A 23,592-nucleotide genomic window follows, 5' to 3' on the forward strand; every position below is an offset into this window, starting at 1 on the left:
ATTCTAATAACTCATAAATCTTTATTGAAATTATTAATCTTATAAAATACACAAAAAATCAAAGCTTACTTTGTTCTTTTATCAAGTTATGAAAGTTGGACTCTAATGTGTGCGTGTGCCTAGCTGAGTAGCTGTAAGAGGTTAATGCTCAAGACCTGAGAACCTAGGTTCGAGTCCTTCGTCGCGCAATTTTAAAAAAAATCTTTATTTATTTATATAATTTATAATATATATAAAAAAGGTTCGACTCTAATATAATGAAAGCACATTATTTTTTTTAAAAAAAATTATTTACTTATATAATTTATAATATATATAAAAAAAAGTTCGACTCTAATATAATGTAAGTGCTTGTATAAAAGGTTAAAGAGGTTAATACCTAAGGCCAAAGATTTTGGGTTCGAATCTCATGTGGTGCGATTTTTAAATTTATTTATTTAATATTGTTAATTTATACTGATAAAAAAAAGTTGTTCTACTCTAATATAATGAAAGTGCTTGTACAATTTGAATGTTTTTAAAAGCATTTAACGAAGAAAAATCGAAAGAAAATGAAAACGAAGACAATATGGTACTTGAAAAGCAAGCGAACCCAAATACCAATAGGCTCGAGACGAAACAGCAAACTCATACTGTAATTTATCTTCTTCTTCTCTTCCTAACTCAGTCAATCTAATATTTTTTACCAAGCTAAGAATTTTAATTGCTCTGTTTTACTTGTAACACCAATAACTCATCCACTCCTTCCTCCTCTCTTGATCGTAATGCCATTGGTGCGGTAGCTGCTGGATCCAATTTCTGCCCGCTTATTGCCGATCTCTTGATCGGAGAAATTCGGCTGGTCAGGACCCGCCAATTTCAAATTGTAGGTTCAGTTTCATCCCTTTCATCAAATTGCTTCGCGTCTCTTTTAGATTTAGGAATTGTATTCAATTTGTCGTCGCTCCTTTTTGTTTTTTTTAACAGGTCGGTGGCACTCAGTGCAGGGTTAAACCCTGAAATCTTATTATTCTGTAAGTTTGTCCGAATTCTTCATCTTAAACATGATCTTCAGGATGATAAGTTTGTTTTAGCAATTGCACGTAGGTTAATCTGCAGTGAACAGTGTATAGTTTAAGAGATTTCTTGAGAGTTGTGATGAATTTGGGCTTTTATTGTTTTTATTATTGCGTATCCATCTAGTTGATATTTTCGAGTGTGGAGAATAAGTTCAGCTGTCCATTTCTAGGCAACAATGGCCACTACACCCACCCAGAGCCGCCTTGCTACCGGTGGTGTTCCTTGGAATCAGGATGCTGAGTCTTTGTTCCGGATGAAGCCCATTTCGGAAATCCGAAATGTGGAGGCGACCACCAGAAAGCAGATCCAGGAGAAGAGCGAGGAGCTCCGCCAATTGGTTGGCAACCGCTACCGAGATCTTATTGATTCTGCTGATTCCATTGTTGCCATGAAGTCCACTGGTGAGTCCATTGCTGCAAATATATCGGCCATCCACGATTCCATCCTCTACTCTCTGTCTTCCTCTGATGTTCCAAGGTCACCGCGTGACTCTCTTAAGCCTGTGGGAGCCCATGATTATGGAATTGCCTGCCGTGTGAAGTACCTTGTGGACACCCCAGAAAACATTTGGGGTTGCCTTGATGAATCAATGTTCCTCGAATCATCTGCCAGATACATCCGAGCAAAACACGTGCATTTCAACTTGCTAAACTCTAAGGAAAAGAAGAATATTCTTTCCACTTTCCCTCTGTTGCAGCACCAGTGGCAAATAGTAGAAGGCTTCAAGGTTCAGATTTCTCAGAGGGGTCGTGAGAGATTGTTGGATCAGAGCGGGGATCTAGGGATTCGAGCCTTTGCTGATGCACTGGCTGCTATTGCTATCATAGATGACCTGACACCAAAGCAGGTTTTAACTCTGTTCATAGATTCAAGAAAATCAATCATGTCACAGAAGTTAAGTTCATGTTGTCGTGATGCCAATGCTGATAGTTCTGAAGTAATTTCTGTCTTCTGTTATATTCTAAGGATAATTCAGATTACTATATGCCAAGTCGGAGAATTGTTCTTGCAAGTATTAAATGATATGCCTTTGTTCTATAAAACCATTCTGGATACCCCGCCTGCTTCTCAGTTGTTTGGGGGCATACCAAACCCCGATGAGGAAGTTAAACTGTGGAATTTATTCAAGGATAAGCTGGAGTCGAGCATGATATTGCTTGGCCGAGATTTTGTTTCCAGCACTTGTTCTGATTGGCTGAGAAATTGTGGGAAGGAGATCACGAGCAAGATTAACGGAAGGTACTTGATTGATGTAATTGGCAGTGGTTATGACCTCTCATTGGCTGAGAAGTTGATAAGGGAGACAATGGATGGTAAGCAGGTTTTGGAAGGCAGTTTAGAGTGGCTGAAGAGTGTTTTTGGGTCTGAAATTGAGTTACCATGGAAAAGGACACGTGAGCTTGTATTAGGTGAAGATTCGGATATATGGGATGACATATTTGAACATGCTTTTGTTCAGAGGATGAAAGGGATCATAGACTTGCGATTTAATGAATTAAGTGGGGTTGTTGATGTCGTGGAGTCTGTCCAAGCAATAGCAAAACCTACTGCTGATCATGCTGATTCTCAAGATTACTTGAATAAATTCCAACATGGTGGTGGGATTTGGTTCATGACGCCAAATGGTAGAAAGCTAGGCTCTATTCCGGGCTCCAAATCACACCAGCCCCAAGAAAGTGATTTCCACAGCTGTCTCAGCACTTATTTTGGTCCAGAAGTCAGCCGGATAAAAGTTGCTGTTGATAATTGCTGTCAAAATGTTCTACAGGATCTCTTAAGTTTCCTTGAGTCCCCTAATGCACACCGTAGATTAAAGGATTTGTCACCTTATGTACAGAACAAGTGTTATGAAAGCCTTTCAACCATACTAATGCAACTGAAGAATGAGCTCGACTGCCTATATAGTGACCTAGAAAATAAAAATAAAGATGATGCTTCCAAACTTTCTCCTGCTATACTTGTTGAGAGATCATTATTTATTGGGAGACTTCTCTTTGCATTTCAGAAGCATGCTAAACATATCCCTGTGATACTTGGTTCACCTAGGTCATGGATAGGTGAAGTAATGACTGCTGTCTCTAGTCCATCCCACATCGGATTGAAACATACTAGGGTGGCTACTGACTCAGAAGTGATGGATACTCCTGGAAGAAGAACTCCTGATTCCAGCAGGAAACAGACCTCTCTGGTAGCGACTGCTTTATTTGGAACAGATGATAAGTTGAGTTCACAACTTCAAGAATTACGACAGACAAACCAAGATCTTTGTATTAGAGCTTACAATCTGTGGATATCATGGGTTTCTGACGAACTTTCAACTATATTTTCAAGAAACCTCAAGGGGGATGATGCTTTGTCATCAAATGCTCCAGTCAGAGTAAGTGACTTTGTTTGAAACCTTATCCTCTGGTCGTCCTATGCAATGGGAGGTTAACTGCTTCTTATTTCTCAGTAATTACTGTGGACCAGGATCATATAACTCTGCTGAGTACCCTTGAGCAATTACATCTCTTATAGTTATAGTGATGGGGCTTATGTGAATCTGCATTGCAAAAACCCATCTTTTAACATTTCAAAACCTGTAATTCAAAGTAACATTTTTCTCTGAAAGATACAACTTATGAAGTAATTTGATGTTCTAAATTATTTCTAATTATTGGGCAGGGTTGGGAGGAGACTGTAGTTAAGCAGCAAGAACAATCAACTGAAAGCCAGTCTGAGATGAAGATATCTCTCCCTTCAATGCCTTCTTTGTATGTGACATCGATCTTATTTTATGCATGTGAAGAGATTCATCGTGTTGGTGGCCATGTACTTGATAAGCCAATTCTTCAGAACTTCGCGAGAAGGCTATTTGATAAGGTATGCAGTGACTCTTTTGTGAGGCTATATATGTGGGGGCGCTTTGTAATGTAACTTCGAGTTTTTGCCTTGTAAAAACCTAATTTTTTCTTTGAGGGGGAAAAGAGGACTGGCTCTAAATATTTGTAGGAGAACCGTATGTATCATTTTTGTTGAAGATGTTACTCAATTGATGCGCAACAGTTCACTGCAGTCTCAGGCCTGTTCTTTTCATCATCTGAATACAAAAACTTGTGCTATTTCTGATCAGACTGGTTTCTCTATGTTCATCTGCAAAGCAACACACATCTGCTTCCTAAATGATACACCCTCCGTCCACAAAAAATATCCCCTTTTTGCCATTTTGGGACGTCCACAAAAATTAGTCCCTTTCCATTTTTGGAAAATTTCTATCACATGGTGGGCCCTTATCTCCACTCACAATACAATTAATTATCATTATTAACACTACTTTTTAAATGTGATCCTTTTTCCACTCACAATACACTAACTATTTTTATTAAAACCCGTGTCGTCCCCTTCTTGGACTATTTTTTGTGGACAGAGGATTATCTAATTAGTTTTTTGATTCTTATTACTGGGCTGGCATTGTTATAACTTTCATTACTCTTGCTTAGGTTGTTAGGATTTATGAGGATTTTCTGTTAGCTGAAGAAGGTCGTGGGTCTCAAGTTTCAGAGAAAGGTGTTCTACAAGTTTTATTTGATTTGAAATTTGCTGCTGATATTCTGTCTGGCGGTAATCTGAATCCAAACGAAGTGTTTTCTGAAACTGCAAAAACTCCTTTTAGAAGGAAGCAAAGAGCACCACAAGTCAATTCAGTTGTATCAGAACATACAAAACAGTTGGTGAACCGCCTTTCTCAGAGGCTGGATCCCATAGACTGGCTCACGTAAGTTGTAGGAATAAGATTTCTTTTTGAGGGATCTCCTTAAACTTATCCAGTGGTTGATTGAATTGTTGCTTATCCCTTGTGGTCATAATAATACTCACATTGAAATACTACATTGAAGGAAACATTTTTATTTATTTATAAAATCTATGCCATTAAACAATGATGATAGAAGAATCTGTTCTTCTCTTGGTAGACAAAACAAGAGTTCATGACATCATTTTATGTGTAGGGCTATTGGTAAATTTATCATTTAGATATTCCTGTGTACGTACTTATGTTTGGTTTGACCCCCTAAAGAATAAAATAACTCTATAAAAAGCTAAATGTAGCGGGGTTTAGAGAACCGCAGTTATAAAGTTAAGCAGAGGTGGTTTTATAGTGGGGATTAGGAAATATATCGTATCATTTTGCAGTTTCTTGATTATTGCCATGCTTGTGCAGTTGAAATTGCTATGTGCACGAGAAGCTGATGCTTGCTATTTAGTACTTCTTAGGACCAGGATGATGATGTTTTGTTTCTCCCACACTTGAGTATTTCGATTTGTAATTTATACCTGTTAATGATATCTGCCAATCTTACTGAAATTATTTGAATATGTCTAAGGTATGAGCCATATCTGTGGGAGAATGAGAGACAGGCATACCTTAGGCACGCCGTCCTCTTTGGATTCTTTGTGCAACTTAATAGGATGCATATGGACACTGTGCAAAAGCTCCCTACCAATTCAGAATCAAATATAATGCGCTGCTCCACAGTACCTCGTTTCAAATATCTTCCTATCAGGTGATCAACATTATCTTTCTTGAGAATAATTTACTCGTCCATGTTCATAGATGCATTTGCATCAACATTCGTTTTCTATGGAACCAACTTTACTTTTGACTCGTAGGAATTTAATTTTTATTTGCTCTTGTTGCATTCTAGTTTCCAATTTAATATTTCCATTACCAAGTGTTTTACTGAATGTTCCTAAGCTTTGTATTTTATACAGTGCTCCAGCACTGTCTGCAAGGAACGCTGCGAGGACATCAACATCAACATCTACGGACGATGTTTACTCGAGAAATTCCTGGAAGAAGTTTCACAAATGATGATATAACCCGGAAAAGTGATGTAGAGGATGACTCGAGTTTGGGGGTGGCTGCGCCATTTTTGAAGTCCTTCATGCAGGTGCAGTTTCTAATCCTTAGTGCCTAGTCTTGGATAATTTCATGTTTTGGTATCGTAGTGCCATGCCAACATTCCCCGTGGTTTCAATTGAGTTGTAATAGTTTTTGGTCATTTGGACCTTATAATGAAAAGTTAAATTTTCTCACTAGTCACTTTGAATATTTATAAAAAAAGAGCAGACTTTTTCTAGATGCCTCCATTCATCTAGAGGCTAGACTAGGCACTTACTGATGGACTGACAGCAGTTGCTCTTTATAAAAATGATAAGTTGCAATTCTCAAAAAAAAGAAATGATATAAGTTGCAAGTCTTAGATTTTCAAAACTTCTTTCTGCAGCTATGAATATAGGACACTGGTTTGATGGAAACTTACCCTAGAAGTCGCTGTATTTACATTTCTTGTGCTGTGAACTTGAGCTGGCTCTCTATGTTAACTTTTTACTATCTGCTATACATGTACAACACTTCAATTTCACAGTAATTATCTGATGAGATTTCTTGCTATGAGACATTTCTAATAACTCTTCTCTATCAACTTCCTTTTTTTTGCCACACAATGTTAATATGTTCTCTGCTTGAGGGTCAAGGAACTCTTCTTTTGCTGATCATATTGCTTTTTTATTTTCGTGGTTGGCCTAAGATTTCGATTCATTAGAACTGGTTTGGTGTCGGAGGAGCTGAAGAAATTTGTGTTGAATTTTTCAGGTTGGTAGCAGATTTGGTGAGAGCATAAGGCTTGGATCAATACTAACAGATGGGCAAGTGGGAAGGTTTGGTGACATGTTACCTGCTCAAGCTGCTGGGCTACTTTCATCCTTCACTGCTGGCAGATCAGATTCTTGACTAGATTTTACCTATTACTTGGAGAACACCATAAAGCTAATCAGATTTGTGTATGGAGTTGCCAATTTCTGGTTAGTCATCAAACTATAAATCATTTCAGTGTCTGATCTGATGTTACTATTCCATGAAGAGAGGGTTCAACATAGTAGTATTACATAATTTATTTTCCATAGAAAATTAACATACTCCCTCCGTCCACGAAATGAGTACCCATATTTCCTTTTTCGTCCGTCCACGAAATGAGTACCCATTTCCCTTTTTGGCAAGTGTACCCCACACATTTCTTTAATTAATACACTCAAAAAGTGGGACCCTTAAATTATTCACACTACACTCCATACATTTCTTAAAACCCGTGCCGTCCACAAATGGGTACTCATTTCGTGGACGGAGGGAGTATTATTTTTGTATCTACAGAGCCTTTGCGAATCCAAAATGGAGATTGTTATTCTATTATGAGAGGGTTCAACATATTACATGATCAACATATCATTTTTGTATTAATTAGTTTAAATGCAACTATTAGTGATGATGTATCATTTGTTTTATTGAATTCGATATATGTATGTAGGGAACGGTTATTGATTTCACCGTAATAGACATTGAGAAAGAAGAATAACGAATCAAAATGTTTCGCTCTTTTAGTTTTACAAATTACAATAAAGAGTTTTTAGATACTACAAGCAGTTTACTTGGGCGCAAAGTACCTTTTTTTTCAAACAATAAAGTTAAAATTCCAATATTGTGGAACACACATCACTCACAATTATGGATCAACGACAAATGTTATTTATTTATTTTTTAAACAATTGGCTAAATTTTCAATATTGTGGAACACACTACACGCATCACTCATAATTATTGACATTTTTCTATTACATTGATTATTTATAATATCCAAATTATATATTATATTTAAATATATTTAAGTAAATTACCAACCTATAATTTAGTTTATATTAAATATATAGATAAGCCCAACATAAATCAAATAATGAAACCCGACTAAATATGAGATGAGGTGGCTGTATACATAAATTCGAACAAGCGGAGTGGGTAGAAGCAATCTAAAAAGTTGTATGGTATATTGAGATGAGGTGTATGTATTCAGCTAGGGATGACAACGGACCAGAACCGTTAACCGATCCATTGCCTATTGAATCCGGATCAGACCGAACCATTGGGATAAAATAAAATTGGTCCGATAGATTAATTAGGTGTGGGCCTGATAATATTCATGGACCCGATACTAACCATTACCAAACCCAAAAAAGGCCCAATTAATACCCATTGCTCACTCGGCGGGTTGTGTTTTGGATAATGAATTACCAAACCCAGAAGCTGGATTTGAATGTGTTCTTCCGCCGTCTTCGACAGAGAACTTTGATACACCCATTCTACCGCCGCCGAGCGCCACCATCGTCGATGCTCGCAGCTTCTGCCGCCGCTGAATCTACCTGCTTCTTCAGTTTTTTGTTTAATCACTTTTTGTAAAGGTAAATTTCCCTCTCTTCTCCCCTTATGTTTAATTCGACTCCACAATTTTCATTTTTCAGCGCCGTAGTGTGGATTTTCAATATTGGAATTATTCTGTCAGTTTGTAATGAATGTTATTTGCTACAGTTGGATTAATTAATTGATTTCTCAATATTAGAGACTTTTTTAGCTAATTGATTCAAACACTATATGTTAAATCATTCTCTTATTTTCTTTTTTTTAAATGACTTATTTGTTAAATATTGAGAGGGGATTAATTAGTTAGTTTCCGTAATATTCATGGTAACACCTATTAATCAGTGGAAAGAGAACTCATTGCGGTCTTAATTGTGTAATTTTCCTATACTTTAATTATTAGCCAAAGAGATCAGATTATACTTTTAAATATTGGCTTCAAACAGAAAACAATAGAAAATATATATGTTTTAAAAAAAGAGCAGAATGAAATAAAAAGAGAAAGAGATTTGGTTTACTTTTGAACCTGACTCGAATTTAAAAACTAAATAAAAAATGTTTATGATTGGGTCGGACCGGATTCGAAAAAAAAAAAATTATGGGTCGGACCGGACCTGAAACAAACGGGTCGAATGGACAGATTAAGTTCTGGGTCTTAGCGAGTTGAATCTAGAACCAGAACCAAAACCGTTATTTTATAGCTTAATGGGTAATCGTTTCCGAATCGGTCCAGTTAAAACTTGCCGATTGACATCCCTAAATGGAATATGCATGTTTTCATAGGACGAACGAAAAAAAAAAAATTATGCATGTTTTCATGGGACGGATGAAGTATTATATTGAAATATTGAAGTAAATTACCAAACTAGTTTATACTCTAATAAACTAGTATGTAAACTAGTTTACCAAACTAGTTTATACTAATAAACTAGTTTATACAAAACCTGCCCATGATATATTTTATAACTTACAAAAATTTAAATTATTTAAAATTTCCATTATTTATGAGTTCGAGCTGATAACAAAAAATAATTTATGTTAATTTAAATACTATTTTATTTTAAAAGAGAGAAAAATTGTGAGAAACTGTACATGTTAGGTTGAAAAGCTCCGAAAATTTAGAGAGGAAAAATTGTCAAAAAAAATTGTCGGGAAAATATTGCCGTTAGAAACTGTGTTTTTATATAATACTAGTATACTCACCCGTGCGATGCACGGATGTGACATTTAAAACTATATAATTATAAAGTGTGATATTATAACTATCAAATAACTTAAATATATTATAAATAATACTGAGATAAATACAATATAAAGTTACATATATATTTAAAAAAAAAACTCATTTACATGCATGTGTTGTATTCATATGTTATGTATTTAATTTTGTGATTTTAGATTTATCTACTCTATAAAAAATATGTACTATAAATGTTTTCATTTGTAAGTGCTATTTAAATTATCTAAATAAATTAGTGATATTACATAATTTATTTGAGCTATATTTTCACTTTTTATTATCTTCAAAAGTTTATCTCTTAATTTTCAACATGTTTTTGTTTTCTTTTCTAATTATAGAAGAAACACATCATATGTATTGATGGGAATAAATAACAATGAGTAGTTTTTATATACATTATAAAAAGAATGGATATGTTTCTATTACAAATTAGAATGACTAATTTTCATTATTAACACAAAATTAAATATATAAATTTGTTTCGTCTTATAGCACACACTAATTATCCAATAACAATGTTTTAAATATATATATCCAATAACAATATAAAACTAAATATTTAAAAATTCCTACTTTTTTAATCATTTTTGTGTGCTTCTTTTTCTTCTTCTTCTTCTCAATGTATTTTTATTTTAGCTCAGCCCTATATATATATATATATATATATATATATATATAGGGAGAGGTTCAGGAAAGAACCATAAATAAAAAAAGAACGGAGAACCATTTTCAGCCATTCGATCATCAAGATCTACGGTGGATACATCATCTTGTTGGATGAATGCAGATCCTGGGTTCGAATCCTGAAGGGAGCAATTTTTTTTATTTTTTTAAGTGCATTAATTTTAACAGCGAATGCATTAATTTTTACAGTGAATGCATTAGATTTGATGGTTCTCCCGTTCTCACAAATAATGTAGTTCTCTCTAGAACCACACCCTATATATATATATATATATATATATATATATATATATAGGGGAAGGCTAAAATAAGAACGCTTCTTAAAATATAAATTAGGAACCAATTTCAGCCCTTAGATCATCAAGATCTACGGTTGATTCATCACCTTGTTGGATAAATTCATGGTCCTGAGTTCGAATCCCAAAGGTAGCAAAAAATTATTTTTCGCAATTCATGCCTTTATACAGTTTATTCATGCGTGTTATACATAAAATTCATGCATTTTGCTGGTTCGTAATTCTTAAAATAAAGGTGGTTTATTGAATAACCGCCCCCTATATATATATATATATATATATATATATATATATTCTAATCTAATTCTTATATCTTTAAGCTTTATTTTGCAACTTTTAGAAGAAGAAAAAAAAGTTGAATGCGTTTGTGAACATTGTGTCAGCTAGAAAATTGAATCCAAACGTATAATGCGATTTGTAACACTATTGAACAATAGGGCTAAAAATGCTCTTAGGCCATCTCCTTTTACACCAAACTCAATCTCGAAATAACACTTTTTATATATTTTCTTTTCATTTACTTTTTCTATTTTTTAATCATGTCTATATATTTTATTTTCTCAAATTATATGTTAAGCCACAAAAATTTTTAATCTTTAATTTCATATAATTATATTTTAAATCATATAACTTTATATTATTAATGTTATTATTCATATATTTGCTAAATTTTGTAATGCATCATGTAACTTAAGAAAGCTAAAATTTTGATTATTTTAGTTAATTTGGGCCCAGTTTGTTTTAGTAATATTAGTCCATTAATTATGAGTTAATTAAAAATAGTCCACTCTTGGACTCTTCATTTTCAAAATAGGCCCATCCCAAACCCTTCTCTCATTTTTGTTCACTCAAGCCCACAAACCGCTCACTGCTCTCTCTCGGACTGTCATTCAGCAATTGTCGCCGCCGCTGACGTGCACACCATCATCTCCCTAGCCTCACGCCCTCTGTCTTGCTTTACGAATTTTCCGGCGATAGACGTTAAAGAATTTTCCGGCGATATCCGCCATTTAACGTCGTGCTCCACTGCTCTGTTGCTGCAACAGCACGCCGCCGACTCTGTTTATCCCCACTGATTTAGCCACCTCGCATTCAATTCAAGGTTTTTTCTAAAATCTGGGCGTGACAATTACCTTCTATTGAAATTCTCATTTTTTTCATTTTGTCTTCGATTGAAGTTCTCAATTTTTTCATTTTCTCTTTGATTAAGAAAGAGAACAACTGCATATTCAGAACTCTTCGATTGAAGTTTTCATTTTTTCATTTTCTTTATATTTTTTTATTTCATTTTTATGGTGAAGACATTGAGTTAATTTTGTTGGTTTGATGGCTGAAATCCATGTTTATGAGTGAAATTGTTGTTGAAATCACGTTTATTTAAAATTTTGAAATTGTTGTTGAAATCACGTTTATTTAAAATTTTGGAGGAAAAAACTGTCAAAATTTTTACCAGGAAAATATAAAACTGTAAAACTGTGTTTTCATATAATATATAGATATATAGATATATAGATAAGCCCAACATAAATAAAATAATCAAACCCAACTAATTTACGATTATGTATACATAAATTCTAAAAAGTTGTATGGTATATTGAGCGAGGAGGTGGATGTATCCACCCTTTATGTTTTCATATTCACTCAAATGCTCTTCATTTACCATTTGAGTTACTAATAAAAAGCGCAAGTTTCCTCAAAACTGACGACAAAGAAAGGTGATTTACATTTATCAAAACCCAGATTTTGCTATAGATTTTGCATTATTTCTCGATGTTGAAGATGCCTTTTATTGCCACAATTTCTGGAAATTAGTGGTATTAGGTTTGTCTATGCTACACATGTTGAATCTGTTTATTGTTTACCACATGCTCGATTAAATGCCTGAACGAAATGGAAGTTGTAGGTAGTTAAGTATCGAGTCCATTTTATTAGACTCATTATCATCCCATCCTCGAAAGGAGTTATCGCCGTAAAACTAGAGTTTGTGAGTGCAAAAAGAGTGTATTTAACCTCACTTTATGTTTGCATTGTGTATTGTTTTTCTAGCTAGCCAGAATGAAGCTGAGAGTGGTCTCTAGGAAGATTTATGATTATGTTCGCCACGATCTCAAGGAGATAGCATTTCCATCGTCGTTGCCTGATCCGCCACACATCAAAAAGTTCCGGAAACTTACTTGGAAGGAGCGATACCTTGTTAGTTTTCTCAATCAAGATTTTTTTTCTTGCACTCGTGTTTGAAATGATTATGGTAGACAATGCTGTTGATTTTTGTCTCGTGCAATGGAATGAAATCCTATTTGATCGCCTAAACAATATGAAATCTACCATCTTAATAATACCCGTATATTATGACGTTTATAACCTTACAATCATCGTTTTATAGGTGTTGAAGGAAGCATCTAGACTGTATGCTGCAAGCTGGGTTAGGGATATAGGCCCAGAACTCAGGCCAAATGAATACAAAAGGAAAGCAGAGAATGAAGATAACACCAATGGGGAAAAAGGGACGTCGAAAGAGAAGGAGCCGTCAACTCTAGAGGATCTTGGTAAGGGGTATTGCTTATTGTTTTCACGAAACAGCGTAGCTCTTACACGAATGATGAGAAGCTTCCTCTTTTCATAGCCACGTGTACATGTTGACTCGAAGCAGGAACTTTTATCCCTTTAAAATTTTAGAAACAAAAGAAAGATATATTTGCATATGATAGAGACTTAAAAAGATAATCCCACATCTTCAATTTTGATAATAATATTAGATTATCACTTAAGGTATAAGTATTCAGTGCTTAATATATTTGCACTTCTTCCATTATAAGCAGTGCCTTTATTTAGCTCATGATATTTTATTAACTTGCAAGTATTGTGCTTTCTGTTTGTTTATATGTATTAAATTAGTTGTTGTTTGTTAGCATGGTTAATGAAGAATAGGGACAAGTGGTACTCTCGAAAAAAAATTGTTTGCGTGTCGATTTAAAGCACATGATCATGCTTCTAAGACAGCAATATATACTTTGTTTATGATGATTACTGAGTTTCTTAATGCGATTTTGAATGCAATATATAGCTGTGGCTGCAAGGGGAGGAATGGAGACATTAAGAGCTGCTCTGCAGCGAGTTTACATGACCAGAGCTTCTGCTTATAGAGATGCACTTAAAAGTTTTATTGAAGGTTATCAAGAGGGTATACAGCAGGTTATGGAGAAGAAGGAAGATTCCAAAAATCAACAAGGACCTGATCCTCCAAAAGGATAAATTTCATTCATATGACACGAGTGCCTTGGTGAGCTAAACTCCATTATGTTAATTGGTTTAAAGTGATTGCTTTGGAAGGTCAGATTCTGTAATTACATGTATTTGAGTAAATCAGAATGCAATATCAAACTAACAAATCATGAAAAATCTGATGTCTCAGAACAAAGGAAGACAAATGAACAATACAAAAGAGTTTGATTGCTTTATTGAGTATCTAGTTTGAAGAGGTTTTAAGGATCTCTTTTTGTCAACTGAACTGATCTAGGGAACTCGGTAGTCCGCTAGCTTAGGATGGAGATTTATGGCATCCTCTATAATGGGCTTCACCGCCGGTCTAGGAAAGGAGTCTTAACGTCTCATTTCTGTCATTTGGTTCTGACTTTGGTAAGATATGATTTTCATTCTTGTCTTATGTGACATTTGTTCCACTATCCTGATGTTAAAACTTAGGGCTTATAAGTAAGAAGGAAAGTTGGTGTAGTCTCCATATCTTCAAGTGTAATTCCTTGGTGGAGATGGAGACAATCACTTTAATCATCCTGTGACTTGTCTCGTTTATCTTATCACTGAAATAAATCTCATCCCTATTTGAAATGGTCTACTGGTCCATTCTATCTCCAACTGGGGGAGGCCACTGAAATAAGTCTCCCCACTTTTAGATGGTCTACTGGTCCATCCAGGCTCTAATTGCTGGAGACTTTGTTGCAACTTGTTTGGAGGGATCGTTCTTATGCACTGGCTGATTAATTGAGCCCTTTTCCATCAATGGGGCCATACTATATTACCCTTGACTTGAAATCATTATATTATGCTATTCTGGTGTGTTTCTCACTATCTTTCCTTTCCATCTTAATTTCAAGGTGCCAGCAAGGGCTGTTGATGTCGAGGCTCTAAAGACCGAAGACTCATAAAGGAAAATCGAGATTATGACATGAACAAGGCACTCGTGTAGCTTTTAAAATGTGGTTTTGGGTAGGACATATAACAATGCAAGGGTTTAACAAGGTGAAGTTAGGCCATATATTGGAACCCTCCCACTTGCAGAAGCACCAAACATGAGTTTAGCAGTGATATTATATTGAAGATGACAAATCTTGTTTTCTTAATATTTTCTGGGTCCAGATAATAACATGCAAAATTTGACCAACTGTTTCACCAGCTACTGCACGTTTTCCCCTCTTGTAGTTCCCATTCTCTGATTCTAGTGACTTTACTTTTACATGAAATGACTCCACATTGCAACACGCTGTACCCATTTCCCATACCATAATTGTCATTCACTCATTTAATTCTCCTCACTATTATGTCTATTTGAAATTCTCGAATTCAATTTGGAAAAGATATAAATCGCTGAAACATGCACTTGGAAAATAGGAAAGGTTTGATATTAGATTCTAGTTCTAGGTTTCTATTTTAGTTTTCTATAAATAATTACACAATTACATAGGCTGACCAAAATACATAAATCTCGTTCCAAAAAAGAAAAAAGGTATGAAGTTATGGCAGAGGGCAGTGGAGTTTAAATTTAATTTAATAATGTTAATAGATGTTGAAGCTGAATAAGGGGCTCTCCTCTTCCCACTTTGCCACCCACACCCATATCCATCCATTTCCAAAAGTAATCATGATGAAAAATCTGGAGGCAGAATCACTACAGTAGCCAAATTCCCACAATCGATTGCAACCCATCCATACTCTGCATTTCCTTGATTGCAACCACCATACATAATACTATCTCTGTGTGTGGGAGTAGTGGGACCCCCTCCAATCCCTCATCTCCCCCCGGGGCTTATGAGGATTTCTAGTGAGAGAAGGAAATCTGGGATGTAAGTGTATCTTTTTCTTTTCTTTTTTTCTCCATCTCTCTCTCTTTTCTTTTTTCTTTTTCCTTTTCCAAATTTTGTTGTGAGAAATGTCAAATATCGGACGTCACATCGTCGAGATCTTATCCTTGCCGATATACATCTGCTCCTGAGAAACTGATATCCTGTTGCATCCATAAAGGTATCATTATTAGCATAGCCATAGCTAGCTGTGACATGATAGTCTTTTGATGATAAGCATGCAAACCCTCTTATTCACCCCCATACCTGTGGTGGACCAGACCCAGACCACACACACACTCATATGCGTGTGCGTGGAGTCATATATATATAGGGTTGTTGTGGAGGACAAGTAATTAATTCAACCCAAATATCTCAGACAATCATAACTATTTATGGTTCCCGCTCACAGATTACTGCACGTCAACTCATTTACTATCATTATCATAATTAACTCAAGAATTATATAAACAAAAATCAAGAAAACCCCTGAGTCAAACTAAAAATTCGACATATTGATGTTGCCTCTTGAATATCCTACCTGTAAACGCGTCTTCTAATCAACGGGAAAGAAAGAATAAAAAAAAGTAATCCGTTGGCTTTATCTAGTGATTCTAAATTAAAATAATAGAGTAGACGGAACCTAAGTTTTCAAGGTTTAGTTAGTGAGATAAAAGTGGCAGATTTGTTGACCCCCTGGGAATCCAAGTATATATCTATTGGTTTTTCTCAAAGTATGAGCCTAACTTCCACCATTTCTTACCGTGGACCACAGACCAAGCACGCTGCAACATTTTCCACAGAATAGATATGATAATACAAATAATCTTGAATCCGTGGCAGATTTGGCAATCACATATAAATGCATTCCCATTTAGTTTCCCCATTTTACACGATTCCTCATCATCATCACTCGGGCATACACACACATATATATAGAGACAAGAAATGTTTGTTACATATTTATTTAGTGTAAGCACTAATTACTTTAAGCCATGTTATCGTTATCTTTTTTGTTTTATAAATTTATTTTGATTCTAATAACTCATAAATCTTTATTGAAATTATTAATCTTATAAATTACATAAAAAATCAAAGCTCAATTTGTTCTTTTATTAATTATTTGAAGCTACAAGAAAAATAATTCAATTTTATTTTTTATGTAATTTATAAAATTAATCATCTCAATAATAATTTTTGAAGTATTAAATCAAAATACATGTATAAAATGAAAAAGATACCGCTAGTACAACATATTTTTCTCCATGTATATAGGGTTATATGTATCGAATTAAGCTAAAAGATATTTCTATCGAAGAGTGGTAGGGTGGTGGGGAGGAGGGGACACCTATTATATCATATGCATGTATATATATATTTGGCCCACTCTATTCTCTTTTCCTAGGGGCGACTAAATTAAATGCTTATTCTCGAGTATCAACGAAAGATTCAAGTTTCTTGAAAAAATCAAGAAGTGGGATAAAATAGTAGCCACATAATTCACAAAACAATTAATAGTCTATCTCAATTAGTAATACTCTTATAAATTAATTGATTCCATAAATGAACACCACAGTTGATGAATCTCTGACGCAGCCAAGTCAGGGTAAAAAACCTAATCTGGGACTGGGAGGTTAGGCAGACAAGTATATATTATATTTTATATTTGTAAACCCAATAGTCATGTTAGGAAATTACTGTAGCTCATGTATCTGTTTCAATAGAGGAAACAGCAAAATCAAACTGGGAAATTGGACCAGTGACATCTCATCCCTATTCCTACATAGTCTAATGTAAATGTAACTTTACTAATAAAATAATTGGGTTACCATGTGATTATTTGAATAATAGTGATATTGTTGATGATGATAGGGGGCTTGACCCTGGCTCGACATCGGCGACCCAAGCGGCGTCGACGCCTCTGATTCGTCAGCTTGGCACTCCAAGTTCACTCCGAACAACCTCAGCGTCTTGGAATTCCCACTCCCTGCAGATGATGTCTGCTTCTGATGATACCCTGTTCGTGTTCATGTTAATACAATAACCAATAATGCCCACGTGTATTGACGCTCATGTTGCCAAATTCAATTTGATCAGGAATTGCAAAACAAAAACCAAACGAATTGTGGAACATGCTCTAATTTCTGGTTTGGGGAAGTGTGCGGCACGCACGCCCAATGCGTGTCGCACAGTTCCAATACCAGACAAGAGACGTAGAAAATGAATGACTGCCATTGTCTGCACATGAATTTCGTATGATTGATGTATTTTACTAGACGTAGTAGAATTTATTTCTTTATACCTAATGTTGTAAAATTAGATAATGGTGAAAAGTAGATAGGGTTTGTGCAATGTACCTGCATGAACACCTTCAGATTGGAAATGCAGAGAATTAGAGGGCGGCTGTTGTTGGATTTGATAAGGATGACCTGGATAAATCACCCTACTCCACGCACCGCCGGAGCCGCTAGCGACCGGCTGAGCAGCGGCGGCGTCCAGGCCGGCGACGGGTCCTCCGCCTCCAGCCAATGAAGAGGCGGCCGGCGTCGACGCGGTGGCGCGCGAAGACGACAATATCGCCGGCGTCGAGGCGCTTCTCCTTGACGAAGCGGCTCCAGCCCTTGGTGAGAACGTAGCTCTGGCTACTGTTCCAATAAGAATAGCGGAAGCGCCAGGATTTGCCCAACTCGTCCTCAAAGCCTAGCAGCAAGCCGTTCTCGCCGGACTCGCCGCTGGCGTTCAAGGGGAAATGCTTCTCGGCGTGCTGCTTGGGTATGACGAGGCGGTTGAGCTTGCCGACGTCGCTGGGCGTGAGCGGCTTCTCGAAGAGGCGGTCCTTGGGGATTTCGTGGTCCGATGTGGACGAGGCGTGCTCGTCCGCCGACTCCTCGTCGTCTTCATTGTTGAGGTCGAAGGCGGGGGCGGGGCTGCAGAACATTGGCGCGGCGCGGTAGAATGCGGCGGCGGAATTGTGCGAATTAGCGGTGGTAGAGATGCAGGGTTTCTGGTAAGGGGATGAGGTTTTGGCAGGTGCTGAATGATCCATTGTATAGTGTGACCACCAGTGGGCTTCTGGAAGCTCTGTAGAGAAGTGGTTTATTGACATTTTAGCGTCTAATTATGAAGCGTATGTAGAGAGAGAGAGAGAGAGATTGGAAGGTAGAGTGGGGCGCCTCGTTTCTCTCTCACACACAAGCGTCGTATATATTGTTTTGTTTCGATGTGGAAAAATGCGGTAGCTGCAATATTCAAGAGAGAGATGTGTATAAATACGAGATGCATGTACGTATATATCTGTTGGGAGGGGGCGGTGGGGTGTAGTTGTTTAAGGTTGTTGTAGTTGCGTGAGTGACTGGGAAAATCAATCATTATAATCAGTGCAATCCACTGTGTAACTTTTCAAGGCAACACGGAAATTAGGTCATGAGGGCCTGCACGCTATTATATAATGTAGGCAAACAACTGAATTTGCCAGAACTTTAACTCTCTTTATATTATTTATTAAATATCCACACTCCTTGACCGTAAATTATTGCTATTTTGTAATCCATCAAATTTATAGCAAGCTGCTACTATTCAATGTCTTGGGAAAATTGGGGCACTTGCCATGTTACTGTGTTGGCTAACAGATCGAGTGGTGGGCCCCACATTAAGGTCCTAAAACCCCCACTCCTCAGGTAATTAATCCCCTGTATATCCTTTTTTCTTTTCTTTTTTTTGCTATTTTCGAATTAGCTGTTCCTCACGAAATAAGGGTAATATTATATCTCGCACAATTGCAATCATTAGTGGAAATTATATGAAATTAGTCGTAATTATAAAAGTGCTTTAGATTGTTTTATAATTCATGCATGTGGATCTCTTAAGCTTTAATCAATGTTTTACGAAAGAAAATTTAATACCGGTTTAAACACGACCTGGTCGAGAATGGGAAAACGATAATTTATAGTACGTAGCTACTCGATAATTGGAACCATAATTACTGTGTTACAATAATTATAACTAATTTCAGCACATTTGGAATTAAAATATTGAGCTACCTTAGTTGTGGAATTTAACGCCTAGTCCTTCTTAGGCGGAAGTGCATTACATGATACGACATCATACAATAATTAATTTGACCATGTCCAATTTTCTCTCCAAATAATCTTTTTCTTCTAACTAATGCTATTTAGCCATATAGGGGACACCCACCATTTACTTAAATAAAAAATAATTTAATTTATTTTTTAAAATAAAAATAAAATTGAGTTATTGTATCATATTCTCTATATTGTAGTTATTTTTTTGCAATTTTTTGGTAATTTTTTTATTTTTATTAAAAAATAAATTAAAATTAAAAAATGCAAAAAAAAAATTAAAAATAAGTACAATGTAGAGAATATAATAAAATAACTAAATTCTATTTTATTAATAAAAATAAATAAATCGAGATTTTCCTTATTATACTAATTTGTGGGTGGCCACAATGTGGCTAGCATATATTTATTGTTTTCTTTTACCCTTCCCTCCCTATAAATATGCATAATTAATTACTACACAAATTTTAATAAAAAATTATTTAAAGTTTTAATAGTACAATAAAAATCTCACATTACAAATATTGTTAAATAAATTGTGAAAATTATGTGTGTGATAGCGTTCAAAAATAGAATGTGCATAAATTTGGAGGACGTACCAAAAAAAAAAAAATATGCATAAATCTGGGAAACGAAAGGAGTTGTATACAACCATACACAACTTTTTATACTATTATTACCTCCGTCCACAGCCATCTCCAAAAAATATACTCCAATATAGAGAAAGGAGTACAACTTTTAATAAACACAAAAATTAAGAAAATAATTGATAAATATATATTAATATTTTTTTTACGATTTTTGATGGACACTAATTTTAAAAAATAGTAATTGATAAATATGTATTAAGTAAAAATGAGTGATAGTGGTTGAAATGAGTATGAGATTATATAAAAATGAGTGATTGTCGTTAAAAAGAGAAAATGAATTCATATCCATAAAAGAAAAATATTATACTTTTTGTGAACGCTAAATCAAGTTATTATCGTATACTCTTGATGGATGAAAATGGAGTATTTCTTAACTAGAGGGCCTTTTATTTTTGTAATTACTCGAGCAAGATTCATTCTCAAAACCTAAATTACGAACTTAGTTTGAAGTATTGCTGTTTTTCAACTCAAATTTACGAAAGAATTAATGTCAGATGAAAAAGTAAATTCTAATGGAAAAGAATCTATTAGTCTAGTACAATTGGTACTATATATCTGTTTATTAATAAAGTACTAAGAGCATGATGCATTTATAATATGGCTTGTTCGGCATTCTCGAGCCACGCACAAGCTAGCTTCTTACTATTGCCGAGTCGATGGGCTCGATAGGGGGCTCGAAGCAACAGTTGAGCGAGCTAATATATTAATAATGATATTTTAAAAATTAATAAAAATTTTGCTTTCTTTATAATTCGAATCCAAATAAAAAGAAATCAATTAGTTTAATATCAGTTATATAATACATTAAATGAAGACCTACAAATCAATTTAACATCTCATAATATATGATGGATCTCATTTCCTATATATGTGTGTGTGTATGAAATGGTCATGTAGATTTCACCCCTTATAATAGTATATAGATACAAATCTGAATAACACACAATGTGTATGTGGCGCACTAAGAACGTGACACGTGGCAGAGACCTTCCAAAGCAAAATACACACAGTGGTAAAATATGAATAATTTTTTATGAAAATTTTAAAAAAAATTGCCGGTTTTTTTTTTTGGGCACGACCGTTGCCATAATTATGTATATAATTGAACATAATATACATTATGTATAACGTTACACATAAATATACATATTATTATGCGACCCCTCAGGTGTCTCTCGCTGCTGCTTGCCGCCGCCATAATTATGCATATATAACTGAACACAAATGTGCATATACCTAAACACATATATGCATAACGTTATATATGCGACCCTTTAAGTGAACAGCAACGAGAGGCACCTGATTGATCGCATAGTGCTATGCATATAATTGAACACAAATATGCATATATATAAATACATATATACATAACGTTACGCACTATGCGATCCGTCATATGAGCAGCGACGAGAGGCACCTGACGAGTAACATAATCATATGCATATTTGTATTCAACGTTATACATGTATGTGTTTGTGTATATGCATATTTGTGTTCAATTATATGCATATTTATGGCGGCGACTGTGCGGAAAAAATAAATTCGACAAAATTTAAAAAAATACTCCCCTCCGTCCCATAAAAACATGCATAATTTTCCTTTTTCGTTCGTCCCATAAAAACATGCATAGTCCATTTATAGTAATAATTCTCTCACTAAACATCATAATCAATGTGGGACCATTTCTTCATTTATACTGCACTTTACAAAAAAATCTTAAAACTCGTGGGGTCCCATTAGGGATGACAATAGGGTGCGACGGGTACGGATAGTGACTATCCATACTCATACCCACGAACTAAATGGATAGTGATTTTTAACTACGAAACTATCAATGGATATCAAATGGTATTCAAACCCGCCACCCGCGGATACCCGCGAACCCGCTATCCGGGCGGGTATCCGCCACCCGCTATCTGTCAGATACCCGCCACCCAATATCCGCCGGATACCCGCGAAACATAATTTAAATATAAATTTATAACAAATGTAATACAAAAAAAAAAAACACAAATAACATAGTTCAAATATATTTTAAATCTAAAATGTGATGGCCCATATCTAATATTTAAATTTAAAGCCCATATTTTAAATATATTTTGTGGGTATTTCACGGATATACGATGGGTAATTGACGAGTATTTTTTACGGGTAATCGAGTTTCGCGGGTATGGATAGTAAGTATCTAAACCCATACCCACGAATTAAATGGATAGTGAATTGCAACTAGGAAACTATCCGTGGATATGAAATGCCTCTCAAACCCACCCTAATAGGTTCGGGTTTTTGCGGATGTCCGTTACCCGCGGATAGATTGCCATCCCTAGGTCTCATATTATGCATGTTTTTATGGAACGGAGGGAGTATATATTATTATGATTTTATTATTTTAATTTTTGAAAAATGTCTTGGAAGGTCTCACGAAAAAATAGCATTCTCCCTATACCTAACTTTATATCTATATATTCGATTTTAGAAAATAAGATATAGAAAAATATAAATTCTATTTATAAATTCACGAAACGTCGATAATGAACCCTCTCATTTTAATTTTTAAGATATTTTAAATTATATTTGAATGTATATTTTTTAGGATTATTAAATTTAAATCTTATATAAAAATTTTAAATTTAAGTTTTATTTAGAATTCGGTTTTTTAAATGGGATGAAAAATTTATAAAGGGCCCATTATGAAGGGAGTGTCTCCATAGCAAGGTTGCTTTCTATAAATCCCCTAAGGAGTTGTTGCTCTGGGGATGTTCTAAATATTATCCCGTCCGTCCCAATATAAATGTTCCACTTTTTATAATGGGACGATGTCTTTATATAAATGTCACATTCTTTTTTTTGGCAATATATTTTCTCTCTATATCTAATATTTAAATAATTTACAGCAATCTATTTTATCTACTTTCTACATATTTCTTAATACCGGTGCCCAAAAGTTATGGGGCATTTATATTGGGACGGAGGAAGTACTAAGACTAACGATGCTATGCACGCTCTTCGAAAAATTGATCAAGTACAAAATAATGCCTAAATTAATTTAACTTGGGTGCAATATATTTCTCCATTTAAAATTTGGGGATGTCGCGTATATCATTGTGAAAAATCGCACTGCTTTAAATACCCTCAGTAAATATATAACAAATCTATAAACTTGTTCTGGAGTGTATGTGTAACATTTAGACACACACATATATATTAATATCGTGTATGTATATATATGTGTGTTAAAATAAATTAAATATCGACACCCACTCCCAAGACCTACAAAGTCGAGACGC

At 35.1% G+C, this 23,592-nt stretch overlaps 3 protein-coding genes across 9 annotated transcripts; 2 read left to right on the forward strand and 1 right to left on the reverse strand.

Moving 5' to 3' along the window:
- Nucleotides 1–558: 558 nt before the first annotated feature.
- Nucleotides 559–6,930, forward strand: LOC130996703 (conserved oligomeric Golgi complex subunit 1). The gene is given in 8 exon segments (XM_057922008.1): nt 559–865; nt 1,229–3,436; nt 3,724–3,921; nt 4,539–4,813; nt 5,421–5,600; nt 5,809–5,893; nt 5,895–5,987; nt 6,692–6,930. Coding segments are annotated over 7 exon segments (3,171 nt in total). The 5' UTR covers nt 559–865; nt 1,229–1,234; the 3' UTR covers nt 6,830–6,930.
- Nucleotides 6,931–8,104: 1,174 nt separating this feature from the next.
- On the forward strand, nt 8,105–14,900 carry LOC130996705 (uncharacterized). 7 transcript variants are annotated; one of them, XR_009092746.1, is made up of 6 exons: nt 8,105–8,325; nt 12,548–12,694; nt 12,885–13,047; nt 13,566–13,781; nt 14,019–14,137; nt 14,614–14,900. XR_009092746.1 is itself a non-coding variant. In XM_057922013.1 (5 exons), the coding sequence occupies exons 2-4, from the start codon at nt 12,557–12,559 to the stop codon at nt 13,751–13,753; spliced, it is 489 nt and encodes a 162-aa protein (XP_057777996.1). In that variant the 5' UTR covers nt 8,108–8,325; nt 12,548–12,556; the 3' UTR covers nt 13,754–13,781; nt 14,614–14,900. The 7 variants fall into 7 exon arrangements, 4 of the variants coding, with proteins under 4 accessions (XP_057777996.1, XP_057777995.1, XP_057777993.1 ...); XR_009092744.1 differs by lacking the exon at nt 8,105–8,325 and adding an exon at nt 11,290–11,603; XR_009092745.1 differs by lacking the exon at nt 8,105–8,325 and adding an exon at nt 11,313–12,216.
- Nucleotides 14,901–15,116: 216 nt separating this feature from the next.
- LOC130996704 (B3 domain-containing protein At2g36080-like) lies at nt 15,117–18,988 on the reverse strand. The gene is given in 4 exon segments (XM_057922009.1): nt 15,117–15,740; nt 17,406–17,593; nt 17,934–18,085; nt 18,087–18,988. Coding segments are annotated over 4 exon segments (978 nt in total). The 5' UTR covers nt 18,683–18,988; the 3' UTR covers nt 15,117–15,698.
- Between the last annotated feature and the right edge of the window lie 4,604 nt (nt 18,989–23,592).

This window comes from Salvia miltiorrhiza, chromosome 8 (assembly GCF_028751815.1).
Source record: "Salvia miltiorrhiza cultivar Shanhuang (shh) chromosome 8, IMPLAD_Smil_shh, whole genome shotgun sequence".
NCBI classification, from domain to species: Eukaryota; Viridiplantae; Streptophyta; class Magnoliopsida; order Lamiales; family Lamiaceae; genus Salvia; species Salvia miltiorrhiza.

What these genes read in the sequence shown, in the direction of transcription:
- LOC130996705 (XM_057922013.1), top strand. Translation starts at nt 12,557, where the DNA reads ATGAAGCTGAGAGTGGTCTCTAGGAAGATTTATGATTATGTTCGCCAC. An exon ending in CTTGGAAGGAGCGATACCTT is followed by an intron (nt 12,695 to 12,884) that starts GTTAGTTTTCTC and finishes ATCGTTTTATAG; the next exon opens with GTGTTGAAGGAAGCATCTAG. An exon ending in GTCAACTCTAGAGGATCTTG is followed by an intron (nt 13,048 to 13,565) that starts GTAAGGGGTATT and finishes TGCAATATATAG; the next exon opens with CTGTGGCTGCAAGGGGAGGA.